Below are 22,310 nucleotides of genomic sequence, written 5' to 3'. Positions count from 1 at the left end.
GGCCGGATGTGACCAAGTTCCCCGGCCTGCTCGCCGAGACAATTCCAAACGGGCAAGGCTGACAATTAGCAGCACGGTAGCAAGGGCAGCATGGACCTTAGGCAAAATATGCATGACTGGCTGCCGTACTCGCAACGTGCAAGTATAATGGGATTGGATTGAACTTATACGCAGGATTACGTGCTACTGGATTACTTGTGACATCATGAACCGGGGCTCACTAATCATGTCCTTCGGTCTATAATGGTCGTATATAGGTTGATACTACCGAGCCGCCTTCTGAGAGCCGAATGAATGGTCCCGGGAACGGGACGGGTGTTTCTAGGAGCCTGTGAGGGTCTCACGTATCCGTAGATGAGTAATCAATATTAAAGAAGGCTATAGTTGACTCTAGATACAAGACGTGGCGCGAGGAAGCAAAAGGAACAGGCTTCCTCGCGTTCAGGGGAACCCATATGCACCATGTGGGTCCCGCAGATCATTTCTCCAAACATCCTGTATGCTTCATGTATATCCCTGACATTACCCCCTCCTAAACAATTAGGAGCTCCTGCGACGCCAAAGCTCAGTAGGCGAAGGCCGATCTGGGTTCTGACTGTGGAACTCGTACAAGAGTTCGCCACTCCCCGGGACCAGGTCCTGTTGGGGTCGCCACGAAGGAGGGTAGCCTTTCCATTTCACGTGGTATTCTAGTCTTCTCTTTCCATGTCGATTCTTGGTGATGCGTGAATCCAGTATCTTTTCAATCATCCACTCTCTTCTCTCGGTGTTATCTTTATTCAATCTGATTCGGGGTTGAGTAGATTCGTTCTGGCTAGGGAGGGGATCCGAAGCTGCTGGGCGGAGCAAGCTCGTGTGGAACACGTCGTGAATTCTCATCGCTGGGGGAAGCTCCAACCGGTACGTGACTGGGCCCATGACCTCTGCAATTCGAAATGGTCCAATGAACTTCTCCGAGAGTTTTCTGGCTGGTCTTTCTATACTCAAATTCTTTGTCTCTAGCCACACTTCGTCTCCCTCACGATACTGTGGTGCTGGCATTCGGTTCTCATTTGCGTACTCGGCGTGTTGCGCTTGAGTTGGCGCGTTTGCACCATTTAGGTGTTGTGTGTAATGTCCAAAGCGACGATATGGTGGAGTTTCTGAAAATCAGGGGACGAATGCAGAACTGCGTCAAAAACTTTTCCAGTGCGAAAGATATTGCCTTTCCATAAATTGAGTGGGCGGCTTAAATAAATAACTCGAGAACAGGTATAGGACCGTGCGCTTACGGACTAGAGACGATTACGATACAATAGACTAGGTCCTAGGAGATTGCATAGAGGGTATGTTCAAGCTACTCGGATGATAAACACACCCGCATGAACTGCCTCATTCACCACCAGGCTCAGTAAGTGGATGCCTTGCGATGGTTGAATATCCTTGTATTTTCGATTGAAGACGCCCTGTCACGGTCATATAAATGAGGGCCGGCAAGGAATCGCGGGTGCGCACATAAACTGGTTAACATTTCGCTGAACTTGCTCAATTTGAAAGGTGAGATAAAGCTAAGAATATCGAATTGGGGGTTGCTAATTAAAGATGAGTTTTGTATGTAAGGCAGCGTTGATAAACAGCCTTTTTTAATCATTTGAGGTAGAATTATTTCAAGACAGACTAGACAGACAATAGAATTGTTACATGTCATGCGCGATTGCCAAGAGTGAGGGCCACTCTTTAGTGTATCTTGGAATTAAGAAATGACAGCAAATATTGCGGAAAATCTACATACGGATGCTGACGGGGGTAGTCCAAGGACGAAAGGTGTTCCAGGACGCATTATTTCGACGCTTGGGTTGAATATCTGTTATGAAGACAAGATTATGAGTCAGGATACGGTAGAAAATCCAAAATATACCACTTTACAAGGCAGAGATGTACCTTTGCAGGTGGTACAGTCAAGTCTACAGTGCTAGTCTAGCTGATTCGACGAAGACGTCACTGACCACTCTCTCAATCACCACTCTTTAATCACCCCTCTTCAATCACCTCTGGAATTCTTTGAATTAACTTTCGAAACTTCTGCTTAGCTACGAGATGGACGGGATGGACGATTTCATTTACCCATCTAACCTTACAGAAACGGACATTGATGTTGTCCACCTTATGCTGTCTCGTGATGGTATTCAATTCAATCGTTTTGTTGAAGGCCGTATAGAACCCTTTAGCCTGGACATCGCTTGGCCTCTGCAGAGGTGGGGCTGGGAAAAGGGGCTTCTGTGGACCGGCGGTAACTGGAAAAAGTCGCCCACTAGTAGGACAGTTAACTCCCCAAAGTAATGGCCTCGAAATTGAGGGAAGATCTCGCGACATCGCTGCTTGACCCGAGACTTCGTGTTGCAATACATAGGGCATAAAAAGGTGGTGCAATCACTGCTGGATAGTCGTGCCGGTAAGAATGGGGGATCAGGGCCGGGTAACCCCTATCAGGTATAGCGGGTTTTGAAGGAATTTTGCACTTCCTGGAAGCTTCTGGATTCGAAGCCATGGCCGGAATGAATAGAAATAGAACGGATCCTTCACAAATTCAGAAGAAAACCTTCATTTGTAAATGATAGCGGCAACGCTGGGGCTCCTTACGAAATTTCCTTCCAAATTAATTCGCTCATTCTATCTAACCCACTGCTCATGAGGTCGGCAACCATCGCCGTCCTTCTGGGTGCTGCCGCAGCAATTCCTCTATCGGCGTCAACCAACACCCCCGGACTGCGATAGACGTAATCCATGCCATAGTTCCACGATTACTAGTCTCCTGCTGACTTATTCCAGAAACTTTCCTCTCCGCTCAAAATCGAGACCTGGGTTGGACCGCACTGTCAAGGAGCTGGGGGGTGTTTCACCATATTCAACGATTCCGTTCTTGCACTCAATATCTCAAATTTCTCTATTTCCCGTAGTTTCCGACTGAACCGTACCCTTGAGGCTCAGGAGCAACTGGATCTCTCTGTGACCAACGACTATGGCACCTGGTACGCTAACAAAGATCAACTGTCCCCGAATAGTTCATCATGCACGAACTTTTGGCACAGCTACTACGCGGTGAACGGTAGCACAGCCTGTCATAATACATCACCCTTTACCTGCCACAGATTGTGGAACAACCCAGGCCTATGAGTGAAGAGTAATGAAGCAACGAAGGCATCATACATGTATTCAGAGGTGGGGACATAGTATAATATAAGGAGCTTGGATCCAATAATTTAACAAGCCAATGATGTAAACGCAAGCAATGGGACAAAATATAATGTGCATTATGCCTTCCCTACCAGCAGGAATACCAGAGCAACCATGAACCCTCGGTGGAGCCTGCCATACATGGGGTACTGAGAAGGAAGACAGCATTTAAGTCTACACACACACAATCCATTAATGCCCGGCGGCTAAGCCGAAACGGCAACTATCACTGACCTACCAATACATGTCCTAGTGTACATGTGCCGTGTCTCCTTGGAGCCCATACAGTACATGGTTCCTTTCAGTATATGTCATCTCAGCTGTCAATATCCTAGCCGGTCCTCCTGGGTTCCCAACTACAATATTCGGGAGAAGACACAATACTAGAATAGAAGCACTGAAAAAATAATTAAAGCTAATGTTTCCAGACGATGGATCTGCCGTGGTTCTATTGTGCTGGGGTGAAAAGTCCGGCTGCTCCACTTTGCCCGTACCTGTTTCAAGCCCGGAAGATGAAGTATCCACTTGGAAAGAGATAAACAGAGCCTGATATACACGCAGAGGGCACTGGAGAAATTTTCTCCTAGGATTTAGTATCGCACAAGTGGACATTGTCGAGTTTTGTTAGGTATCCCTTTTGGCTGTTATGAAGGATCGCTGATCAACACACCTTGGTCACCATGCCGAGGCTAAAGACGCACTTGAAAGGGCTGGAAATAAGTTAATATATTGGCAACTATCCCCATCACAATCACCATCACAATCACATGCAGCCTTCTTATTGAGATCGCCCCATCAAAAAAAACTGGGGCAGTCAACTTGTTCGGTCTCGCGGTCACGATCCTATCCAAGTAAAAAGCCCGACAAAGACAAAGGGGCTATTCATCCCTGGAAGTCTCAAGTTCAACTCTACAATATCACATTATGGCTGATACCCCCGCGCTGCCCCTGGAGCTCTGGAGCTGCATTGCATCACATCTACCCAATGCCGACATAAAATCTTTGCGTCTGACATGCAAGCAATTCAACAATACAGTGTCTCTTCGACTCAATCGGGTTTTCTTATCCGCCAACCCCCTGAACATAGACGTCTTCCGCAGCATTGCTTCACACGACAAGTTCCGCCATCAGGTCAACGAGATTATCTGGGATGAGGCGCGCTTGCATCGAGGTCCAGCACGAACAGATCAAACTAATGAGGGACATGAATTGCTCTCGGACGAGGATGAACCCGATAACAACAGAGAATGGGCTGCGAGATACTACCAGGAATACAGAGAGGACATCATTGAGCGCCATGAGTATGAAGAGGGAGATGGGTGTCCTAAATGGTTCAAAAAGGATTGTGAAGAAACCCTTTACGTTCTAAATCGCCGGAAACGTCGTGATGTGGACAGGCCCGACCTTATCGCGCGCAGAGAACAGGTTCTCGCTCACCCTTCGCTAAGGGAGCACTGGCAATATTATCAGCAGTTGCTGCGTCAACAGAAGGAAGTTCTTGCCAGTCAGAGTGATTTGGAAGCATTTGCCTTCGGCGTTAAGCAGTTTCCTGCCCTCAAGAGAGTCACCATCACACCTGGAGCCCACGGCAACCTCATCACCCCGCTTTACCCGACCCCTATGATTCGTGCTTTCCCGGAAGGTTTCAACTACCCCATTCCTCGTGGTTGGCTGTACCCTAGAGCCATTGGGGAGCCCGCTACTGCATATTCATGGAATCAATACCCAGAACTGAGAGATCGGTACCGCGGGTTCTGCACGGCAATGCGCGTCCTCGCCAACGAACCCAACTCTGTCTCTGAGCTGGTGATGACTTCCAACTCTATCCCCACGGGAATCAACTGCACAATCTTGGATGAGCCCTGCGAAGAGTATGACCATTTCGCTACCGTGCTTAAGAAGCCAGGCTTCCGCCGTCTGGACCTTGCCTTGCTTGTCGGTGGTAAAGGGGATGAAGAGCTCGAAGCATGCTGGCGATCTCTGCTTAATGGGCGTTTGCGCCGGGCAGTCGGCGAAGCAAAAGACATGGAAGAGTTCAGGCTGCATACAACATTTGATGAAGATCTCTACCATGACGGCGAATATCCTGTGCTCCCATTACAGGGCATGGTGCCTGTGGAACAATGGCCCAATTTGCGCCATTTCGAACTCTCCGGCTTTGTTCTCCCACAGCATGATTGCGTCTCTTTCCTCAAGACGCTACCGAAATCCGTCCGCTCCATTGAGCTTAGTATGCTGCACTTCCTCTCTCGCGATGAATCCTGGTATAGTATGCTGGAAGAGATCCGGCGAATGGTATCGGAGGGCACGCTGTGGGGAGACCGGGATGCGGGCTCAAAACCAAAGATTACCGTCGGCGTGCCAATTGAAACGGGGAGCCCTACACTTGGACACGGTATCTGGGTTGAAAAGGAGGTAGAGGATTTCATCTACGGTGAAGGAGGAAATCCCTTTGAGCAGCGTTGTCCCCTTGACGTCCGCCTTGGAGTTGGTGTGCTGAGAGATGCATTGGACCCCGATTTTGAACATTCACATGACCGATCGATGCTTTGATAAAAATGGATATTTGTAAGGAAGATTATGACTCCAATGAATAGGTACTGATTTGAACATGTGCGTAAGGGTCCATTGTCAGCCCACTAAGTCTTTTTACAATGACGGGAGTACCTATATACTACATAGATTGAATGGTTGAATGGAATGGAGAAGCAAAGAAATTCTGGCTAGTAGATACATAAAGGAGGAAAGCTGCCCACAGGGACAGAAAATGAGACAGATAGGTATGTCTGATTCATCTACACTGGTACCTCCAATTATCTTGCCCCTTCTATCCAGCGCATTGTCCGGGGGCCACTTAGGTACCTGACAATATGGTTAGCATATATGAACCTGGTTATTATCCAAGGCTGATATTTAGAAACTCACTAGATGTAGGCTTCGGACTTTGGGTCGACGACGCAGCAATTGATGAAGTGGTTCGCGACCCGCTTGCCTTGGTCTTCTTAGGCTGAGAGAGCATCACACAGTATGACGAGCTGGCTCGCAGCGTGCAAGGATAGTAGTACGAGTCTGGGGTAACACTCGAGCTCGAGCTTGCACTAGCACTGGGGGTTGAAGCTATGGAGGAACTACTACGCGGCTTCTCTTCGAGCGAAGGGTTCCACATGATGAAGTCCTTAGATGGGTCAGCTTGTATTGAAAGAGAGTAAGACATACCCAACCAGGGGAAAAAAGAACATACTTCTGCAGAGACACCGTTAGTCATGGCCATTGTCCAGCAATCCGCGAGCGCGTCATCCGTGGTGTTGCTCAGCCACATGTAGCTATCCAAGCATTAGCTAGTTACTGCCTTGATATACCAAAAAAAAAATGCACTTACTCGTAACAGTCCTTCCTGGTACCGTTGGCAAGGGGAATAACGGGATAAGAATTGTTTGGCAAGGCTCCGGGATAATCTGGTCTCGGAACGGATGAAGGAACGGCGGTCATGGAAACTTTGGTATAGTCATCTGAGGTCCCTCCATAGCCAGGGTACGTTGTAATGTATCCAACGGCCTGCACACAGTAGTACACACCCAATTGGAGGTTTGTACATTTCTCGTTGATCTCTGAATTCAGGAACAGGCTGCACAATTATTAGTTATCAACTTCATTTTTTCTAGCGATGAAAAAGACTGACAAGTCAGACATAGAGATACCCGACTTCTTTACCACAGCGTCGCATGTCTCGCCCGTTCCGATTCTATGGTATCGAGCGCACTTGCTGTTGGTTCCGGAAACTGTTGGCGAGGGGATAGAGCTGATTGTTTTCCATGAGCATGAGAGTGCTAATCGTCTTTCTGTTCTTGCAGGAGAACTTACGCAGTAGTGGTGATAATGCTCTGCGAACCGGTTGCACTGCTTGAGGTTGTGGAACTAGGGACAGGAATTGCATAGTCTCCCGCAGGATTGCTGATGCAAATATTCTTACCAGAGAGGTCACCGAGGTTCCTAGAAAATTATGCGTTGAGCTGCATTCTATCATCAATCATGATGTCCCTGAGATCACATACGAGCACTCGCGGTTGATATCGGAGTTCCATGAGAGCAACTGCGCCCATGTGACTCTACTCGACTTGCCAATTTTCGCACAAGTATCTCCATCCTTCACTGTGTAGGTGTTACAGCTCGGACCACTGGTAGCCCCACGATGGAGGGACTGGTGCGCAAATTTTGAAGCCTGCACCGAGGCAATGACTGCGAAGTATGCCAGGCCTTTCATGTTGTCGATGTTTTCCCAGGTTTCAAGATGCGTCTCGCGGTTGTCATTCAAGATGCGTCTCGCGGTTGTCATTCAAGATGCGTCTCGCGGTTGTCATAAGAGGTCTCCAAAATAGAGAATCAAAATGTCTCAGAGGAAAATGTCCCCCTGATCGGAAATTGATATTCATCGAATGTCCGAGCCTACTCTAGTTGTATTTATACAGGGAACGGCTCTAATCAAGGAAATCCATCCAATCGCCCTCGCCCTGGTAGTAGTCCAAAGCCCGATTAGGGGATCGCCGGGCTGGTAAGCGAAGTATTCCGAGTGTATTCCTAGGAGCATAGGCTGAAATGGGAAAATTATAGGTCAATTGAATAGCCCCACTGCGACGTTTTCATTTGAATAGGGTCGAGACCGCTAGGATGAACGGTCACGTTGACTGCGCCAGTCCTTTTTTGATGGGCGATCTAAATGGAAAGGGTTGCACGTGATGGGATTAGCGTGTCGCATTTTATTGATGTAGCTTACTCAGGCCGCTCAGCCGTACACTCAGTGAGCACTCAGTGAGCAAATCAGGATGCTCAGATGATGATCAGTGAGTGGATCAGGGGGCTCAGGGTGTGATCAGGTGATGCTCAGTGAGCAGATCACGTTGATTATATAATGTCCCGTGATCAAGTCAGGGTACTCAGGGACGTACTCAGTTCTACTCAGTGATTAAAAAGCGGCAAGAGGTGAGCACTAAAACGGAAAGGGAAAGATCTCGAGTGCCAGGCATTATCCGGGATGTATGTGATCACATGATGTAAGAAGTTAAGAACAGCTGCACCAGGTGACCAGGTATCGTGAATAATAGAACAATTCAAAAGCACATGATTGCCCAGACAGCGCCAACTGTATTGAGTATTGAAACATGTGACATAGATCAGTGACTCGTGAGCCACATTGTCGACGTTGGTCGATTCCGGCCAATTAGGCGCAAGCGCGCGGATCCATCGCGCTTCGTCAGCGGTCAGCCACTCCACTCCGCAAGGCGAAGCTCCGTGAACGCGGTCACCTGTGATCCTAAGATCTTCATCAACCAGCTAGCGGTTTGAGCTGGCGTTCATTTTTGCCGGCTTCTTTCGCGGTGACCGGTCAACCATTCGCTTCTCCCGTCCATAAAGAACGTGCCCATCGCCAACTCGAGCACACTCTCACCACTTCAACTGTTTCGATCAATCGCAAACCCCAAAGACCGTCGCGACAAGTCTGTGTTATCGTCTGACTCTTGCTGAAGATAAAACTCAGGTTAGTTAATCAATAGTCGTTGGGAATGCTCCGCCCCCTCCGAGTCCATTCGAGTCATCAGCTTTGTTCTCCGGCCGTTCTTTGTATCCATTCATCTCTTTCGCATTTCAACATGGGCTGACCATTTCCATGCCCCCTCGGCATACTGATTCCGGCAAGCAGCATTCAGCATCCCAACTCTTTCCTCAATCGACTTCGTCGTGTCCAGCGTATCCCCGAATAACCTACATTCGAAACCCAAAATCAAGTCGACATAGAGCGAGTGGAGGGGTAGTATCAAGAGGCGGCGGCCTAACCAGTTTCTTCCGCTTTTCGCGGGCAGGATGGCTGGCCCGTTTGGTTCTTCTGCTGGCCGCGGCCACAGGGGAGGTGCGCTAGGCGTGCAAGGCTCAGCGGGACGAGGAAGAGGGGCGCACCCTGGGAATTCGTCGACACATGCGGTGAAAGGATCAGGTGCCCAGCGCGCAACTAGAGCTCGAGGTCGGGGACGAGGGTCAGCGACGTGGACGGCTCGTGGCCGCGGTCGCGGCGCGGCCGTTGTGAACCATACCACGAACGGCACACCTCAGACTGGGGAAGCCCCTGGGTCTACCGTTGCACATTCACCGTTCGCGCAATTGAATCAACAAAAGTCTGTCGCTTCTCCGTTTGGCGTTCCGTCCGCCCAGCAGTCTCCCTTTTCCAAGGCCGCAGATGGTACTTCGCAAGGCGCAAAGAACCCGTTCGCCAAACCTGCGACCACAATGAATAGGCAAACGTCGGGGAAGTTTGGTGGAGCAGGCTTCAATGCTTCTGGATCCATGGGCAATGCGTCCTCGATGCAGAGTTACCAGGAGCGCTTTGATAAAGTCAGTCAGCCCTATCTCGACGACGGACAATACGATTTCGAATCTTACGGAACTAACCCCATCGCAGCTGAAAATCGATCAAGTCAAGCAGCGTGAACGCGCCATCAGGGATGGCCAAATGGCCGACCCTAACCAGCCTACCTCGCTCAATCAGGCAATTACACCCGTGGGAACCTGTACTAGGATGTGCCCGGAGTTCGAAAGTGTCGAGCGTATCGTGCAAAAGGCTGTCGACAAATGCGAAAAGGTAATTGTGTGCCAATTGCTATATACTGCTCTATGCTAATGCGCAGATCCAGCACTTTAATCCTGCGACGAATCAGCTTGAGATAACGGAATCCAAGATGGTTAAACGCTTCCGACGTGCAGCCGCTGGAAACGACGAGCAATTGCCCTCAGATATCCGAACACCGCAGACGCTTTTGCAAACCATGAACTATCTCATCCGCCATGTCATCAATGGCAGCGAGCCATTGGCCGCGGTACACATGTTCGTCTGGAATCGAACTCGCTCGATTCGAAACGACTTCTCAGTGCAGCAACTTACGCACGAAGAAGATGTCAAGATGGCAGTAACTTGTCTGGAAAGGATAGCACGATTCCATATCGTGTCTTTGCATCTCCTTTCGAGCCCAGCGAACACCGAGCCATTTGACCGTCATCAAGAGCGTGAGCAGCTTAACAACACAATGCTTTCCCTCATGTACTACTATGACGACAATCGCGGACGCATTCACTTCCCCAATGAGGATGAATTCCGTGCATACCACATCTTGTTCTCCATTCATGACCAGCGGCCTGACCTGGAAGCTCGTGTCTCAAAGTGGCCAGTCGCTCTACTCGCTTCGCCTCGGGTCCAGGTGGCCTTGGAACTCTTTGCTGCTGCGTGTAATACATGGGAACCTCAAGGTGCTCTTGATGCTCGCCGGCCCAATGCCATTGCTCAGGGCTTGTATGCTCGCTTCTTCAACATCATCCATTCGCCAAGCGTTAGCTATCTGATGGCCTGCGTAGCGGAGGTTTACTTCAACCATATTCGCCAAACAGCCATCCGTGCGATCTGGAAAGCCTACTGCCGGACTCCACTGTCCCAGCAATCGAAGAATGATCACTGGACTGTGAAGGAATTGACTAAGGTGTTGCATTTCGATCATGATGAGCAGACCGTCGAATACTGCAATGCTCAAGGTTTGGAATTCGTGACCAATGCCAATGGCGAGTCCTATCTGAATTGGGGAAATCGTCCTGTTGACTCTGTCGGTATGTTGCTTTCTCTTACAGCGTTGCTTCGCCCTCTCGTCTCCCAATGCTCACCCCGATGCTGCTCCCCAACTTCGTTGTCACGTCCTTGCTAAACAGAGATGCAGATTTTGCGCCTTCCTCCGAGCACTCGTTCTCGGAAACCTACGTGGAATCAAAACGTGCAGGTCGGAATCTTGTCTCCATCATTCTTGGTATGAGTATCAGCGAAGCCGCAAGAATGGGCATGATTGACCGCTCTCACTTGCCTCACAAGAGCGAGCACCTTGCCGAGGCCGATGCCGTAGACGAGGACGAGGATCTCTTCGTGAGTGATGCCGACAACCAAACTCCCGCGCCTGTTGTCGACACCACGGCTCCCTTGTCCCCGGACATGACCGCATCTGGATTCCCTAGCACGTTTTCCGAGAAACCTGCGCAGCCCACACCTGCAAGTACACCACCTTTCTCACAGCCAGCCTTTCCATCCGCCGCTTCAAATCCGTTCGCCGCTTTTCAGCCATCAAAGACATCTCCGTTGGCTTTGTCTGGAAACGAATTGAAGCCTACCACCACATCTGCTTTCCCTCCATCAAACCCTTTTGCAACATCGTTCCCCGCCAGCTCTGGCGCATCCGCCACTCCGTCTCCGTTCGCTTTGTCTGGAACTGAAGCGAAGCCAACCACCGCACCCGCCTTCCCTCCCCCGAATCCTTTCGCAGCCTCGCTTCCTGCCAGCCCTGGCGCATCCGCCGCCCCGTCGCCGTTCGCTTTACCTAAAAATGAAGCAAAGCCTACCACTACATCCGCTTTCCCCACATCAAACCCTTTCGCAACCTCGTTCCCCGCCGGCTCTGGCGAATCCGCTACCCCATCTCCGTTCGCTTTGCCTGGAAGCGAAACGAAGCCCACCACCGCATCCGCTTTCCCTCCCTCAAATGCTTTCGCAGCCTCGCTTTCTGCTAGCTCTAGCGCATCCGCCACCCCATCTCTCTTTGCCCCCGCGCCGAATTCATTCGCGCTCACAGGGGCCCCCGAATCAACAAAAAAGACCGAAGCACCTGCTGTCGGCACAAGCACAGCACCCTCGCCTTTTCCAACCAATCCACCCTCTTCCAAGCTGGACACCCCCAACAAGCCAGCTTTCTCGTTTACAAGCCCTCCGGACCCCTCGCCATCCCCTTTCGCCTCATCTACATCCCTTACGTTCTCCAAGCCAGCATTCCCAACTCTGCAGGCGCAGACACCCGGAGCGACTCCGCTTGCGCCATCTCCGCTTTCGCAGCCTGGTCTCTTCCCTCCTGTATCCACGGGCGCAGACAAACCTGCATCCTTGTTCTCGAGAGTCTCGACTTCTGAGCCACCCGCTGTGACAAACCCCTTTGCTGCGGTGACCTCCTCTTTCACCAAGCCAGCAGACACCAAGCTAGTTGAGGAAAGACAGACAGATGCGCAATTCAAAGTACCGGCAATCCCATCGACTTCCGGGCAGCCCTTCTCGCCTTCCTCGGCGAAGGACACGAGTAGCATTCCGGGACCACCAGAAGCGGTTGCAAGCCAATTCCCAGCTCCGGGCTTTATCACTGAGACTCCCAAGCCACCGCAGCCAAGCCAGGAACCAGAGGCCCCAGTAACCACTGCCCCCACTTCCGAGAAGCCATCGCCGCCTGTATCTGCGCCATCGAGCAGCTTCCCTCCGATCAAGCCGAGTGAACCTTCGGTGTTCAGCCGCTCCGCTCCAGTGACAGCACCTCTGGCACCTAACATACAGTCCGGGCCACTTCCCGTCAATGCCTCAGCTTCCGTTTCAGGCAAGCCTAAGCCCGTTTCGCGTCCCTTGCAGATGCCTCCGTCGCCTCCTGCCACCCTCTTCGAAGCACTCCGGCGGCCTCAGTCTACCATGAAAATCTTCGATGCTACCTCGAGTGAATACTCGCCCGACACGGCAACATCTGCGCCGGCAAGGCCCCTTTTCCCCACTCCAGATTCAGACGAATTCGGACAGCAAGCATCAAGTAAACGGCAGCGCGAGGCCACAGACACAGTCACAGACAAGCGGAAAAGGAGACGTTCCTCATTGAAAGGAATATCATCCGTTACATCAACCGATGGTGCCACCGAACGCTCCGTTCACTTCGAAGAGAACCACGAGAATCAACAGGCTCTCCGCAAAGAGGACCTGGGCCCGAGTACTACGCTATCCAAGGAGCACACAAAGGAGGACAGGTTCCCATTCAAGTACTCCGTCTACGATGCCGTAAACAGGCCCATGCCGAAACTTCCGATCCTCGAGAAGCTCGAAGCGAAACTCGCCCGAGTCAAAGAATTGTGCGAGCCGAAACCCCCGACTCCCGAACAACTCGAAGCCATCGAGGAGGCCCGACGCAAACTGGCCCGGCAAATCGACGAGGACGAGCTCGCGCTCAGTCGAGCACGAATCCTAGCAGAGACATTGAGAAGGGGTCCCGGAATCTTCGACGGTATCACTGGCTACAAGCCCGCCACTGGGGACCGTTCTTGGAACGGCTCAACCTATAAACCCGCTGACAAGTATCGCGCCCTCCTTGCCCGCTTGCACCCACGCTCCCCCTATGTTCCTCCTCGTCTGACACTTGACGGAACCTCCAGTGGTCACGAGGTTCACGTCGCCGATGACGAGCCGGAACAACACCGCGTTTCCCATGGCCCCATTCGGAATCGCCGATCCATTACCCGCGACCCTCGTGACCTCCGCCGTGTGTCTTTGAATTCCGATACTCACAGGCAAAGCAGGGTGGAGAGAGCCAATGCTATGAGGGCCAGACAGGGCAAGGCCGACTACAAGGAGAGGAAGGGCGCTGATGAAGGGGTTAAGAACCCCAAAAGTAGCGACAAGGGTGGTCACGAGAATGATGAACAGGAAGAGCAGGGCTGGTATTTCCCAAGAGTCTAAAAAGACACAGTGTGCTATCCTGTCTCCCTCTTTCATCCCATGTCTTTTTGTCTGTTTCTTTCTGTTTTTTCCAGCGTGAGACCGCAGATATCTATCACCGGCTAGGAGACCTAGTAACCTAGGGCTTAGGTTCTTAGCCTTTTCATATAACATTCTGAGGAGACTTTCCTCATATACGATTCACATTGGTCTCTTTCCTCGACAGCTAGGAAACCTAGTAACTAGCCGATGTTCTAGTCTTTTAGTCTTTTCATGAGCAATCTGGAGGAGTCACGATCATATACGATTCAGTTCGAATCAAGGGTCAACATGTATTTAATTCTCTTCGACGTTTGAGGTACATTTGTATAAGCGATCAGTGGACGGTTGCTCATTCGCTGTTAGGTGATGTTCACTTGGCTTGGCTAGATGTTCCCGAGAAGTCGGATTTAGAACAACACCGGCCTGGTAGGCTATTTAGATGAGTTTGGATAGATCTAACTTGGCATACCCGGCTATAGTATTGATTATTTTATTATATTGACCCCTAATGTGGATTGTAGTTGACATCACAGGCGTGTACACAGTAGTGCGGATATTCATCCTGAGGCATCAACATCCATTTGACCCGCAGCTCAGCGACACACCCATTCATGATTCAACCCACATCTTACATCAAAAGGTATCCCAGAACCTCAGATCACGTCACATTGATAATCAACTAAGCAAACCCAGATATATCCCAAGGATTCTGATCCCCCGTCATCATCCTGGCAAGACCACTGCCCCGCTGTGTCCGTATTGGGACCAGAGCACATGGGATTCATACCTCGACAACCAAGACTCGATTGATCGCAGGCGCGTCTGTCGTGTGTTTTTCAAAAACACGCCTCTCTACACAATCTCAATCTTCGTCGCTTCCTGGCTTCAGACAGTTCTCAACGTCCCAGTCTCACGAGATGAGGATTGCAACCCTTCAATTCGCGCCGAAGCTGGGCGATGTGGAGGGGAATATTGAGAGGGCAAATTCCTTGCTGAGGAGCGGCAAGGTGACTTCTTCAGGGACTGAGCATGGGGTTGGTGTTGATCTGTTGAAACCTGACGTTTTGGTGTTGCCTGAGCTGGCGTTGACTGGTATGTACAAGGTATCTCCTTCCGATGTAGATGGGGTGGCTCCGAAGAGAAGCCTCATTGACTAATGAATGAGCAGGTTATAACTTCCCTAGTTTGAAAGCAATCCAGGGATATGCTGAACCAGCTGGGAAAGGCCTCTCGGCCAACTGGGCGCGTGAAACTGCTAAGCGCCTGCGATGCAAAGTCTGCATCGGATACCCGGAGATTGAGAGGGACTTAGAGGAGCCCGATAAAGTAACATACTATAACTCACTTCTTGTTGTTGATGAAGAGGGTGAAATTGTTGTCAACTACCGCAAGACGTTCTTGTATTACACTGATGAAACGTGGGCGGCTGAAGGCCAAGTTGAGAGAGGGTTCTATGAGCTTGAATTTGCTTCTCGGGTCAAGTCGTCCTCCTTGGAAACCCTGCCGCAGGAGCCCAAGCGAATCGCCACCTCGTTCGGTATCTGCATGGATATCAATCCGTACAAGTTCGAAGCGCCTTTCGACAAGTGGGAATTCGCTACTCGAGTTCTTGACTCCAAATCTCAGCTTGTCATATTGTCCATGGCCTGGCTGGCCATGCCCGGCCTTGAAGACCTCGACGCCCTCAAAGATAAGCCCGATATGGACACTTTCAACTACTGGCTTCAGCGGTTCTGGCCCCTCCTGCAAAGGAAAATGCGACACCAGGTGGACATCGATGGCGGAAAGGCGGCGGATTCTCCGAAGAAGATCATCCTTGTTTTTGCCAATCGGTCGGGTGAGGAACCACCAACTGAGGAGACCAAGCCACCGGCGCGATATGCGGGAACAAGCACTATCGTTGCCGTGACGCAACGGCCCACTCCCGATCCCGCGGAGCAAGACGCAGGGTCAGGTGCGCAGACCCCTGGTGTGGAAAGTGAGACAGATGATGCGGATGATCCACGTGCATTCGACGTGAAGATCCTCTGCTGGGATATGCTAGGTGCGCAGGAGGAAGGCATCTGTTTCGCTGATACCACAGCGGATCCACGTATGGTCTTTGCTCTTAAGAAAGCTATCTGATCCAGACCATTTGACGGATAATACAAAATCTATGACCAGGGTGACGGTCCCACCTTGCGAGTTGACGTTAGAAATGACATCTCGATCACCAGAGTTTCTGCGATATCTCTCCTAGGCCCAGAAGACTTCGAGTGGCGTATATTGTGCAGCTTTAAGGTGATCGCTTCTGCAAGAATGGGAACTCCTCCGGTTGCGCCACACGCATTATGTGCAGATGATCCATGTGACCTTCAGTGGACCGGACCTCCGCTGTGATGACATATAGACGAAGATCATGGAGATCATCGCAAAGCTTCAGACCAGACTTTCAAATACACTCTATTTTGCATTCAGGTGGATATCTGAGGTCTCATGACCACTCAGACTTAACGCCCATCGACATGCGGGTGAAGTACTAGACAAGACGCTTTAGGATGTTCAATGCAACCCTTTGGAGGGATAATGGTGTGAAGCGCTTGAGGAATGCTAATCTAGGATGTTTAATCAAGAACATGTGATTCTCCTCTTCCCCACCATATGAGACCAGAAGTAGATGACTAGGACTGCAACATGTTACATGGACATAAGTTGGGGTGCAAGGATAAGGACTCAAATTATACCAGAGCCCAGACCAGACCAGCCTCAGAAATGCATAACTTTATCCGGAGTCGTATCCTATTTGCTCCCGCTGTGATATTCCCCCTGTTGGGTTGCCTGATTCAGGTGCTCGGGGTGCTTCTCATGCTTACGCTAGTGGGTCTAGCCTGATCACTTGCAGTGCAGGGAAACTAAGCCGGGGTGTTCTGCGTCAACGGTAGAATGCAACTACAAACTATTACAGTAGTAGACCTTGTGTTTTGACTATATCTATCTACTAACTACTTTCTTTGTCTATTTCAAGGTTGCTGTGCAAACATGGTCAAGCTCTTTGTATCCGATGCGTTGATGCGAGCCCCTCTTGAGTCTTGGGCGAACAATGAGAGTGGAGACATGTGATTGGTCTAAGAGGAAGTTTCACGTGATCTGGGGAATTCCCCTCCGAGTTCTGGCAGCCAATCAAAATGCGAGAAAGGAGGCGTGCAGGGGAGGGGCACGGGATGGCTGCACATGACTTGTAATTGAAGATGGAGGCGTAGCATCTTTTTCGCGCATTTGAATGGTTATCTCCACATACTCAAGTCGACTTATAGTAGATCTTACTGTCGAGACATACTAAAAGGTGCAAATTATCAAAGATAGGGAGGTTTGAGCCTTTGAGGGAAAGAGGAACCGAATAGTGGACGTGGACGGATCAGGTGACTTTATGCACTTTTGGTTTTCCTGAACCGGCGTATCCCGACCTCCTCTCCTCAACACCTCGCCACGTGAGCAGTCTTGACCTTGCCCGCAACGTGATTTCTTCATATTATTATTCCACCCTTCCTTTAATCCAAAATTCTCGTGACTTGATAGTCACCTCATTTCGCTTTTCCGTGCCGGCAATCAAACAAATATCGGTTTTCCACGAATTCACGTGCGAAATTCGAATTCGGGTTTATCAGACAACGTGACCTGCGTCTTGTTGTTGTTGGGCAGGTGACTTCCTGTCAGGTGATAAAGAGTGATCATCCAAAGGTACGGGCACCATCATCACCACATCCTCAGTTAGAATCCCCCATCTCATCGCACGTCGCCTCGTGATGTCCATCACGAGTGGTCGCCTTTGCAACGCTGCCACCCCTGTGTGACCGGCGCTTGATAACCATCATGACGCGTTCAAACTGCCATCAACCCCGCGGATGTCTCGAGCTGTCGCGTATTCTGCAAATCCCTTGACACTATTTCCTATCCTGCAATCCTGAACTCCGCGCTGTTGACTGCAGTATTCACCGGCGACAGCCGGATCTGATGTGACCTCGCTCGCTGAAATGCTTCGCGGGCGCGTCGGATCCACGCGTCTGTTTACTTCGCGGGGTGTCCACCGATCTTCCCGCGAGGGATTTGATCTGCTGGGCACCGACTGGCCGCAGACATGCATTAACATGCCCTGTCTTTCCCCTCTTTTATTCCCCGAGACCTGTTTCACCTACAGCCCATCCATGACATGACTAACCACGGCCACCAATAGGACGAACTCTGCTCAGACTCATCATGTCTGATCCCACCATCAATAGCCCCGACAACGGTGCTCAGAAGCGCAAAAGGTCCGGTTCCGAGGACCTGGGACCTGATGCGCAGCGTCTGAACCGATCTTCTCACGGAAGTAACGGCAGCATGGATAACCAGCACAACTTTGGTCACGGCAGCCTGGGCAACTATGATCACGGACTACCCAACACTGGCTCTGAGCTCAATATCGATCAGCAAATTCTCCAGCATGTTGGTCCTCAGAACGGCCTGTCGGACGATAATGCTCTGACTGCCAATGCCAAGGCAGCCCTGGCGGCCCACACTCCTCAACACAAATACCCGCCTCCCCCTGATGCTGGGTTCGATGCCAGCAACCTCACCCAGGGTCTGCCCCAGGGCATGTCCTTTGGTGATGAGATGAACCAGCCTCCCATGGGTGGTGGCCACAATCACAGCTCCACTGCCGCTGCCGTCTACGCTGCGCGTGAGGCACAGAGTATGAACTCAAAGCCTACCGTCGGTTCCCCTGAGTGGCACCAGATTCGCAAGAACAATCACAAAGAAGGTACGATTCCCTTTTGCTTTGATACTTTTTCCTCATGCTGACTCCTTGCTTCTAGTTGAACGTCGTCGCCGTGAAGCGATAAATGAAGGCATCAACCAGATTTCTCGTCTCGTGCCGAATTGCGACAAAAACAAGGGTGCCATCCTCCAACGCGCCATTGAATACATTCTTCAACTGCAGGGGGAAAAGAAGAACATCGATGAGCAGTTCGAAAAGCACAGTCTGACTGCCAACCATGCCATCACCGAGATTAGTAACTCTAACGCCAAGCTGAAGGGTGAGCTTGGCCGTCGCAACGCCATTGCTCTCAAGTGGCTCTCACGTTGCCGCGATGCTGGTCTTGAGTTCGATGACTACGAGGAGTCAAAAGAGCTTGAGAATCTGGAGATGGATTAGGGTACTCGCCCTCCATCTTCCTGCACGTGCTACGACTTGCGTTTTGAAGGCAAAGACCTGAACATACCGTCATTTCACTTTCATCTTCGGAACTTGTTCTTCTGCTTCCTATTCTGTGCCTTTTCTGCCATGTCTCTTCGGTCTATCTCTTCGGTCAATGCTCTTCGGTCTATCTCTTCGGTCTATCTCTTCGGTCTATCCCTTCGGTTAATGCTCTTCGATCAATGTCTTTTCACTGATACCTCTCATGACACTCCTGTTTTCTCTCGAGTCATTTTCATTTTCCGTATGGCATCCGAGAGTCGCAAATTCTGTCAAAAGCCCTTGTGGCTCGGCTCTCGTGTGCCGCTATTACCTGCTTGTTCATTACCTGTTACCCCCTTTATCCCTTTATCAATCCTTGCTTCACATTTGCGATCTTCGTGCGCTGCTTGTCCCTTTATTTTTACCTCTTCGTTAATGGATGGGCTGGCGTATGTAAGGCTGGGATGGGTTTATTTTAGGATGGAGCTACGGGTCGAATATGACAATTCTCATTTCTTTTATCTTGCAGTTCAGCCTCCTAGCAATAGTGGTCTTCATCGTACATTCGTAGATGAGTCGGTCTCTGAGATTCCCGAATGATAAGATGGATAAGATGGAATGGCGTAGGTCGGGTCTTTAGCGGCGGATATCAACTAGCCTCTGGAATGGAAGCGTGACCTGAAATTGCGATTGATGGAATTGACTATGGATGCAATCCAAGTCCCTCTCAGATGACTCACCATTTATCTCGAGAGTCCACGCAGTTGACAACCAGGCGGCCGTCTGGAAGGCAGGCGAAGCCTTCATCAAAGCGCATCACATGGACTATCCCGATATAACCAGAGAGCATGTGACTCTACAATTTCTCAAAGATAAAGAACCGCATGATTTTGCATTCCCGAACGTCCTCCGTCATTTTGAGACTAGTTCGCGATACTTCCTCGTCATTTCGAGTGTGCCGGGGCAGCTCCTTCATGAAGCCTGGCCCAACATGGACGAAAGTCTTCGTCAGCATTACATCGGCAAGGTCGCGGGTGTTTGCAATCGCTTAGCAGCGTGGAAGGGCGATACAATTAGCGGTGTGGATGGACGCCAGCTGTTGGAACGTTACCTCCTCAAAGGCAACAGCAAAGCGGCTGATGCCCTTGCTCCGCAACAGCTGCGAAGAAATTGTATCGAGATGGGTATGGATGTCTCTACTCTTGTCTTCTATCATTGCGATCTTGGTCCTACGAATATTCTTGTCGATGTCTCGACAGGCTCGTTGGGTATCATCGACTGGGAGCTTGCTGGTTATGTCCGTATCGAATGGGTCAGAACTAAATTCCGACTCTCCGCAGGAATGGATTTCGATTATGGGGATGAGGATTCTAAGAAAGACTGGCGCCGCAAGGTCGCACAGCAGCTGGAAAAGATGGGCTACAACGATGTTGCGGATGCATGGTGGAAGTTTCAAGAGAGCTCGTAGACGATGTTGAAGTTGGACTACTTTCGGTTGGCAAGTAAATACGTCCAACTCGATCTGCTCACATCCCACAAGACAATATGCCTCAGGGGTCAAAAAGTGTTCATACTGGATGCGCTAGGATATTATGCGTGGTCAACCATGTCCCAAGGGATGTGGATGGGGTCTATGCTGAAAATGATGGCTTGCAATTGGCAATAATAGGACACAGCTTGGAACCCTGTCTCTCGCTTCTTTCGCCTTAGGTCTGTGGTCAGTTCGATGATTTGCTGCCTCAAATTATCTCGTTTATACTTGACAGGGGCACGACAACAATCACACCGCTAGTTGTCTTCTAGTCTGCCGTTCTCATCTCCTCTCCGTCCTCTGAGAAAGTCTACAAGGAAAGTTATATCCCACACTTGGTCCCCTCAGATTCTACCTAGCAAATTGCAAGCTGGTCCCTGTTTAACTGATTATGTCTACCGACTCAACCTCCTGGGCTACCGTCCAGGGTTTCCTACAAAAGGGTGACAGCCAAACCGCCGATTATTTCCATCGGACTCAATGGAATGAGCTCTGTCGAGTCGCTTCAGGCCTTTACGGCCATTCATGCGTGGCCTTGGACCAGGTTGCAAATGGGCTAAATAATATTGTCCGTGTGCTAGAATTCTCCAACAAAACTCGCTGGGCGGCCCGAGTTCATATTAGAAGAAACGTTTCTTCCCTTGTTAGCAGCACAATGCTTCAAAACGAAGTTGCAACAATGCAATTCATCAAGGAACATTGCAGCTTACCAGTGCCAGAGATCTTTGCCTATGAATCTGACGAGGACAATCCGGTGAGGACCGCTTATATACTGATGGAGCTGCTCCCGGGCAGCGTTGCTATGGACGCGGCAGGCGGCTACGACACCCATCGGGGTGTGATACCGAAAGAGCACCGACAAAACTTCTACCGCTCTGTCGCAAAGTGTCATGTTCGTCCCCCTGCCCCGGCATAGGGTCGCACCGTTGCTTACTCGCACACTTTGTCACCGTAGGTCCAGATGACTTCATTACGAATGCCGAAGATTGGGACGATTGTCCGGAACAGCGAGGGCGGATACGAATGTGGACCTATACCAGGAATCGGCGGTCCGTTCGACACAGCAACGGCATTCTTCGAGGCGTGGGCCGACAGCGTCAAGTTTAAGTGGGACAAAGAGACAATCACACGCATGATGCAGGGAGCTCCAATCCCCGCGGAACAGATGGTGGCGAGCATCGAGAACTTCCCATCGCAGATCAAAGCGATGGCTAGCCGGCTGTCCTCATGTAACGAAGGGCCATTCCCTCTAGATCATGATGACTTCCTCCATAGTAACATCATGGTGGATGAGGATACCTTCGATGTCACGGGAATCATTGATTGGGAAGGTGCATATACAGTGCCCCATGAGCTCATCGGGTTCCCCGAATTCCTTTCATGCATGCCCGCGTCCTTCGACCTGCCTCAGAATTATGACCAGGATGGGCAGCCGGTCGAGGAGTTTGTGCGAGAAAGGTGGCGTGAGCGTGGAGAATATATCGAAATGGTCAAATCGGCCGAGCTTCAAGATAGCCTCCTCTCGGCTTGTCTCAGCAGCAAGAGGAATCAAGCTATAGCGTATTGTTATGGGGCATATACTAGTGTTGGAAAGCTAGGTCTTTACGATCAAGTTATATTAGAGATAGAGAGGGAGGAATAGAACTTCGGTGCAGTCCCACTCTTCCATGTCGGATACTGTGACGGTTAACGAGTGCCTGAGGCAAGTACTCAGGCAAGTGAAGCAGACAGGGTCACTTGACTAGAAGTAGAAACAGGGAGGAACGGCGACAAGGGAAGGAGCAGGGACGCGAGGA

General features: G+C 50.5%; 8 protein-coding genes across 8 annotated transcripts; 6 read left to right on the top strand and 2 right to left on the bottom strand.

Moving 5' to 3' along the window:
• Positions 1-2,010: 2,010 nt before the first annotated feature.
• On the bottom strand, positions 2,011-2,527 carry N7515_000567 (uncharacterized protein; the record flags this gene model as incomplete). The annotated part of the gene is made up of 2 exons (XM_056661311.1): positions 2,011-2,273; positions 2,308-2,527. The coding sequence occupies 2 exons, from the start codon at positions 2,525-2,527 to the stop codon at positions 2,011-2,013; spliced, it is 483 nt and encodes a 160-aa protein (XP_056526477.1).
• A 1,610-nt stretch (positions 2,528-4,137) lies between these two features.
• N7515_000566 (F-box protein) lies at positions 4,138-5,766 on the top strand (the record flags this gene model as incomplete). Its single annotated transcript, XM_056661310.1, has 1 exon — positions 4,138-5,766. The coding sequence occupies one exon, from the start codon at positions 4,138-4,140 to the stop codon at positions 5,764-5,766; it is 1,629 nt and encodes a 542-aa protein (XP_056526476.1).
• Positions 5,767-6,067: 301 nt separating this feature from the next.
• On the bottom strand, positions 6,068-7,546 carry N7515_000565 (LysM peptidoglycan-binding domain-containing protein; the record flags this gene model as incomplete). The annotated part of the gene is made up of 6 exons (XM_056661309.1): positions 6,068-6,075; positions 6,139-6,536; positions 6,593-6,838; positions 6,893-7,012; positions 7,075-7,203; positions 7,266-7,546. 6 exons carry the CDS (start codon positions 7,544-7,546, stop codon positions 6,068-6,070), a joined length of 1,182 nt encoding a protein of 393 aa, XP_056526475.1.
• A 1,523-nt stretch (positions 7,547-9,069) lies between these two features.
• Positions 9,070-13,765, top strand: N7515_000564 (uncharacterized protein; the record flags this gene model as incomplete). Its single annotated transcript, XM_056661308.1, has 4 exons — positions 9,070-9,594; positions 9,662-9,847; positions 9,888-10,854; positions 10,962-13,765. The coding sequence occupies 4 exons, from the start codon at positions 9,070-9,072 to the stop codon at positions 13,763-13,765; spliced, it is 4,482 nt and encodes a 1,493-aa protein (XP_056526474.1).
• A 938-nt stretch (positions 13,766-14,703) lies between these two features.
• On the top strand, positions 14,704-15,910 carry N7515_000563 (putative protein N-terminal asparagine amidohydrolase; the record flags this gene model as incomplete). The annotated part of the gene is made up of 2 exons (XM_056661307.1): positions 14,704-14,878; positions 14,955-15,910. The coding sequence occupies 2 exons, from the start codon at positions 14,704-14,706 to the stop codon at positions 15,908-15,910; spliced, it is 1,131 nt and encodes a 376-aa protein (XP_056526473.1).
• Positions 15,911-18,019: 2,109 nt separating this feature from the next.
• N7515_000562 (basic helix-loop-helix domain-containing protein) lies at positions 18,020-18,959 on the top strand (the record flags this gene model as incomplete). Its single annotated transcript, XM_056661306.1, has 2 exons — positions 18,020-18,563; positions 18,619-18,959. 2 exons carry the CDS (start codon positions 18,020-18,022, stop codon positions 18,957-18,959), a joined length of 885 nt encoding a protein of 294 aa, XP_056526472.1.
• A 733-nt stretch (positions 18,960-19,692) lies between these two features.
• Positions 19,693-20,451, top strand: N7515_000561 (uncharacterized protein; the record flags this gene model as incomplete). The annotated part of the gene is made up of 1 exon (XM_056661305.1): positions 19,693-20,451. The coding sequence occupies one exon, from the start codon at positions 19,693-19,695 to the stop codon at positions 20,449-20,451; it is 759 nt and encodes a 252-aa protein (XP_056526471.1).
• A 718-nt stretch (positions 20,452-21,169) lies between these two features.
• Positions 21,170-22,156, top strand: N7515_000560 (phosphotransferase family protein; the record flags this gene model as incomplete). The annotated part of the gene is made up of 2 exons (XM_056661304.1): positions 21,170-21,406; positions 21,470-22,156. The coding sequence occupies 2 exons, from the start codon at positions 21,170-21,172 to the stop codon at positions 22,154-22,156; spliced, it is 924 nt and encodes a 307-aa protein (XP_056526470.1).
• Positions 22,157-22,310: the final 154 nt, after the last annotated feature.

The sequence above is a fragment of the Penicillium bovifimosum genome (assembly GCF_028826915.1).
Source record: "Penicillium bovifimosum strain IBT 22155 chromosome Unknown utg000001l_segment0_segment0, whole genome shotgun sequence".
Lineage (NCBI taxonomy): Eukaryota > Fungi > Ascomycota > Eurotiomycetes > Eurotiales > Aspergillaceae > Penicillium > Penicillium bovifimosum.
This window is presented reverse-complemented; position numbering and strand designations above follow the sequence as displayed.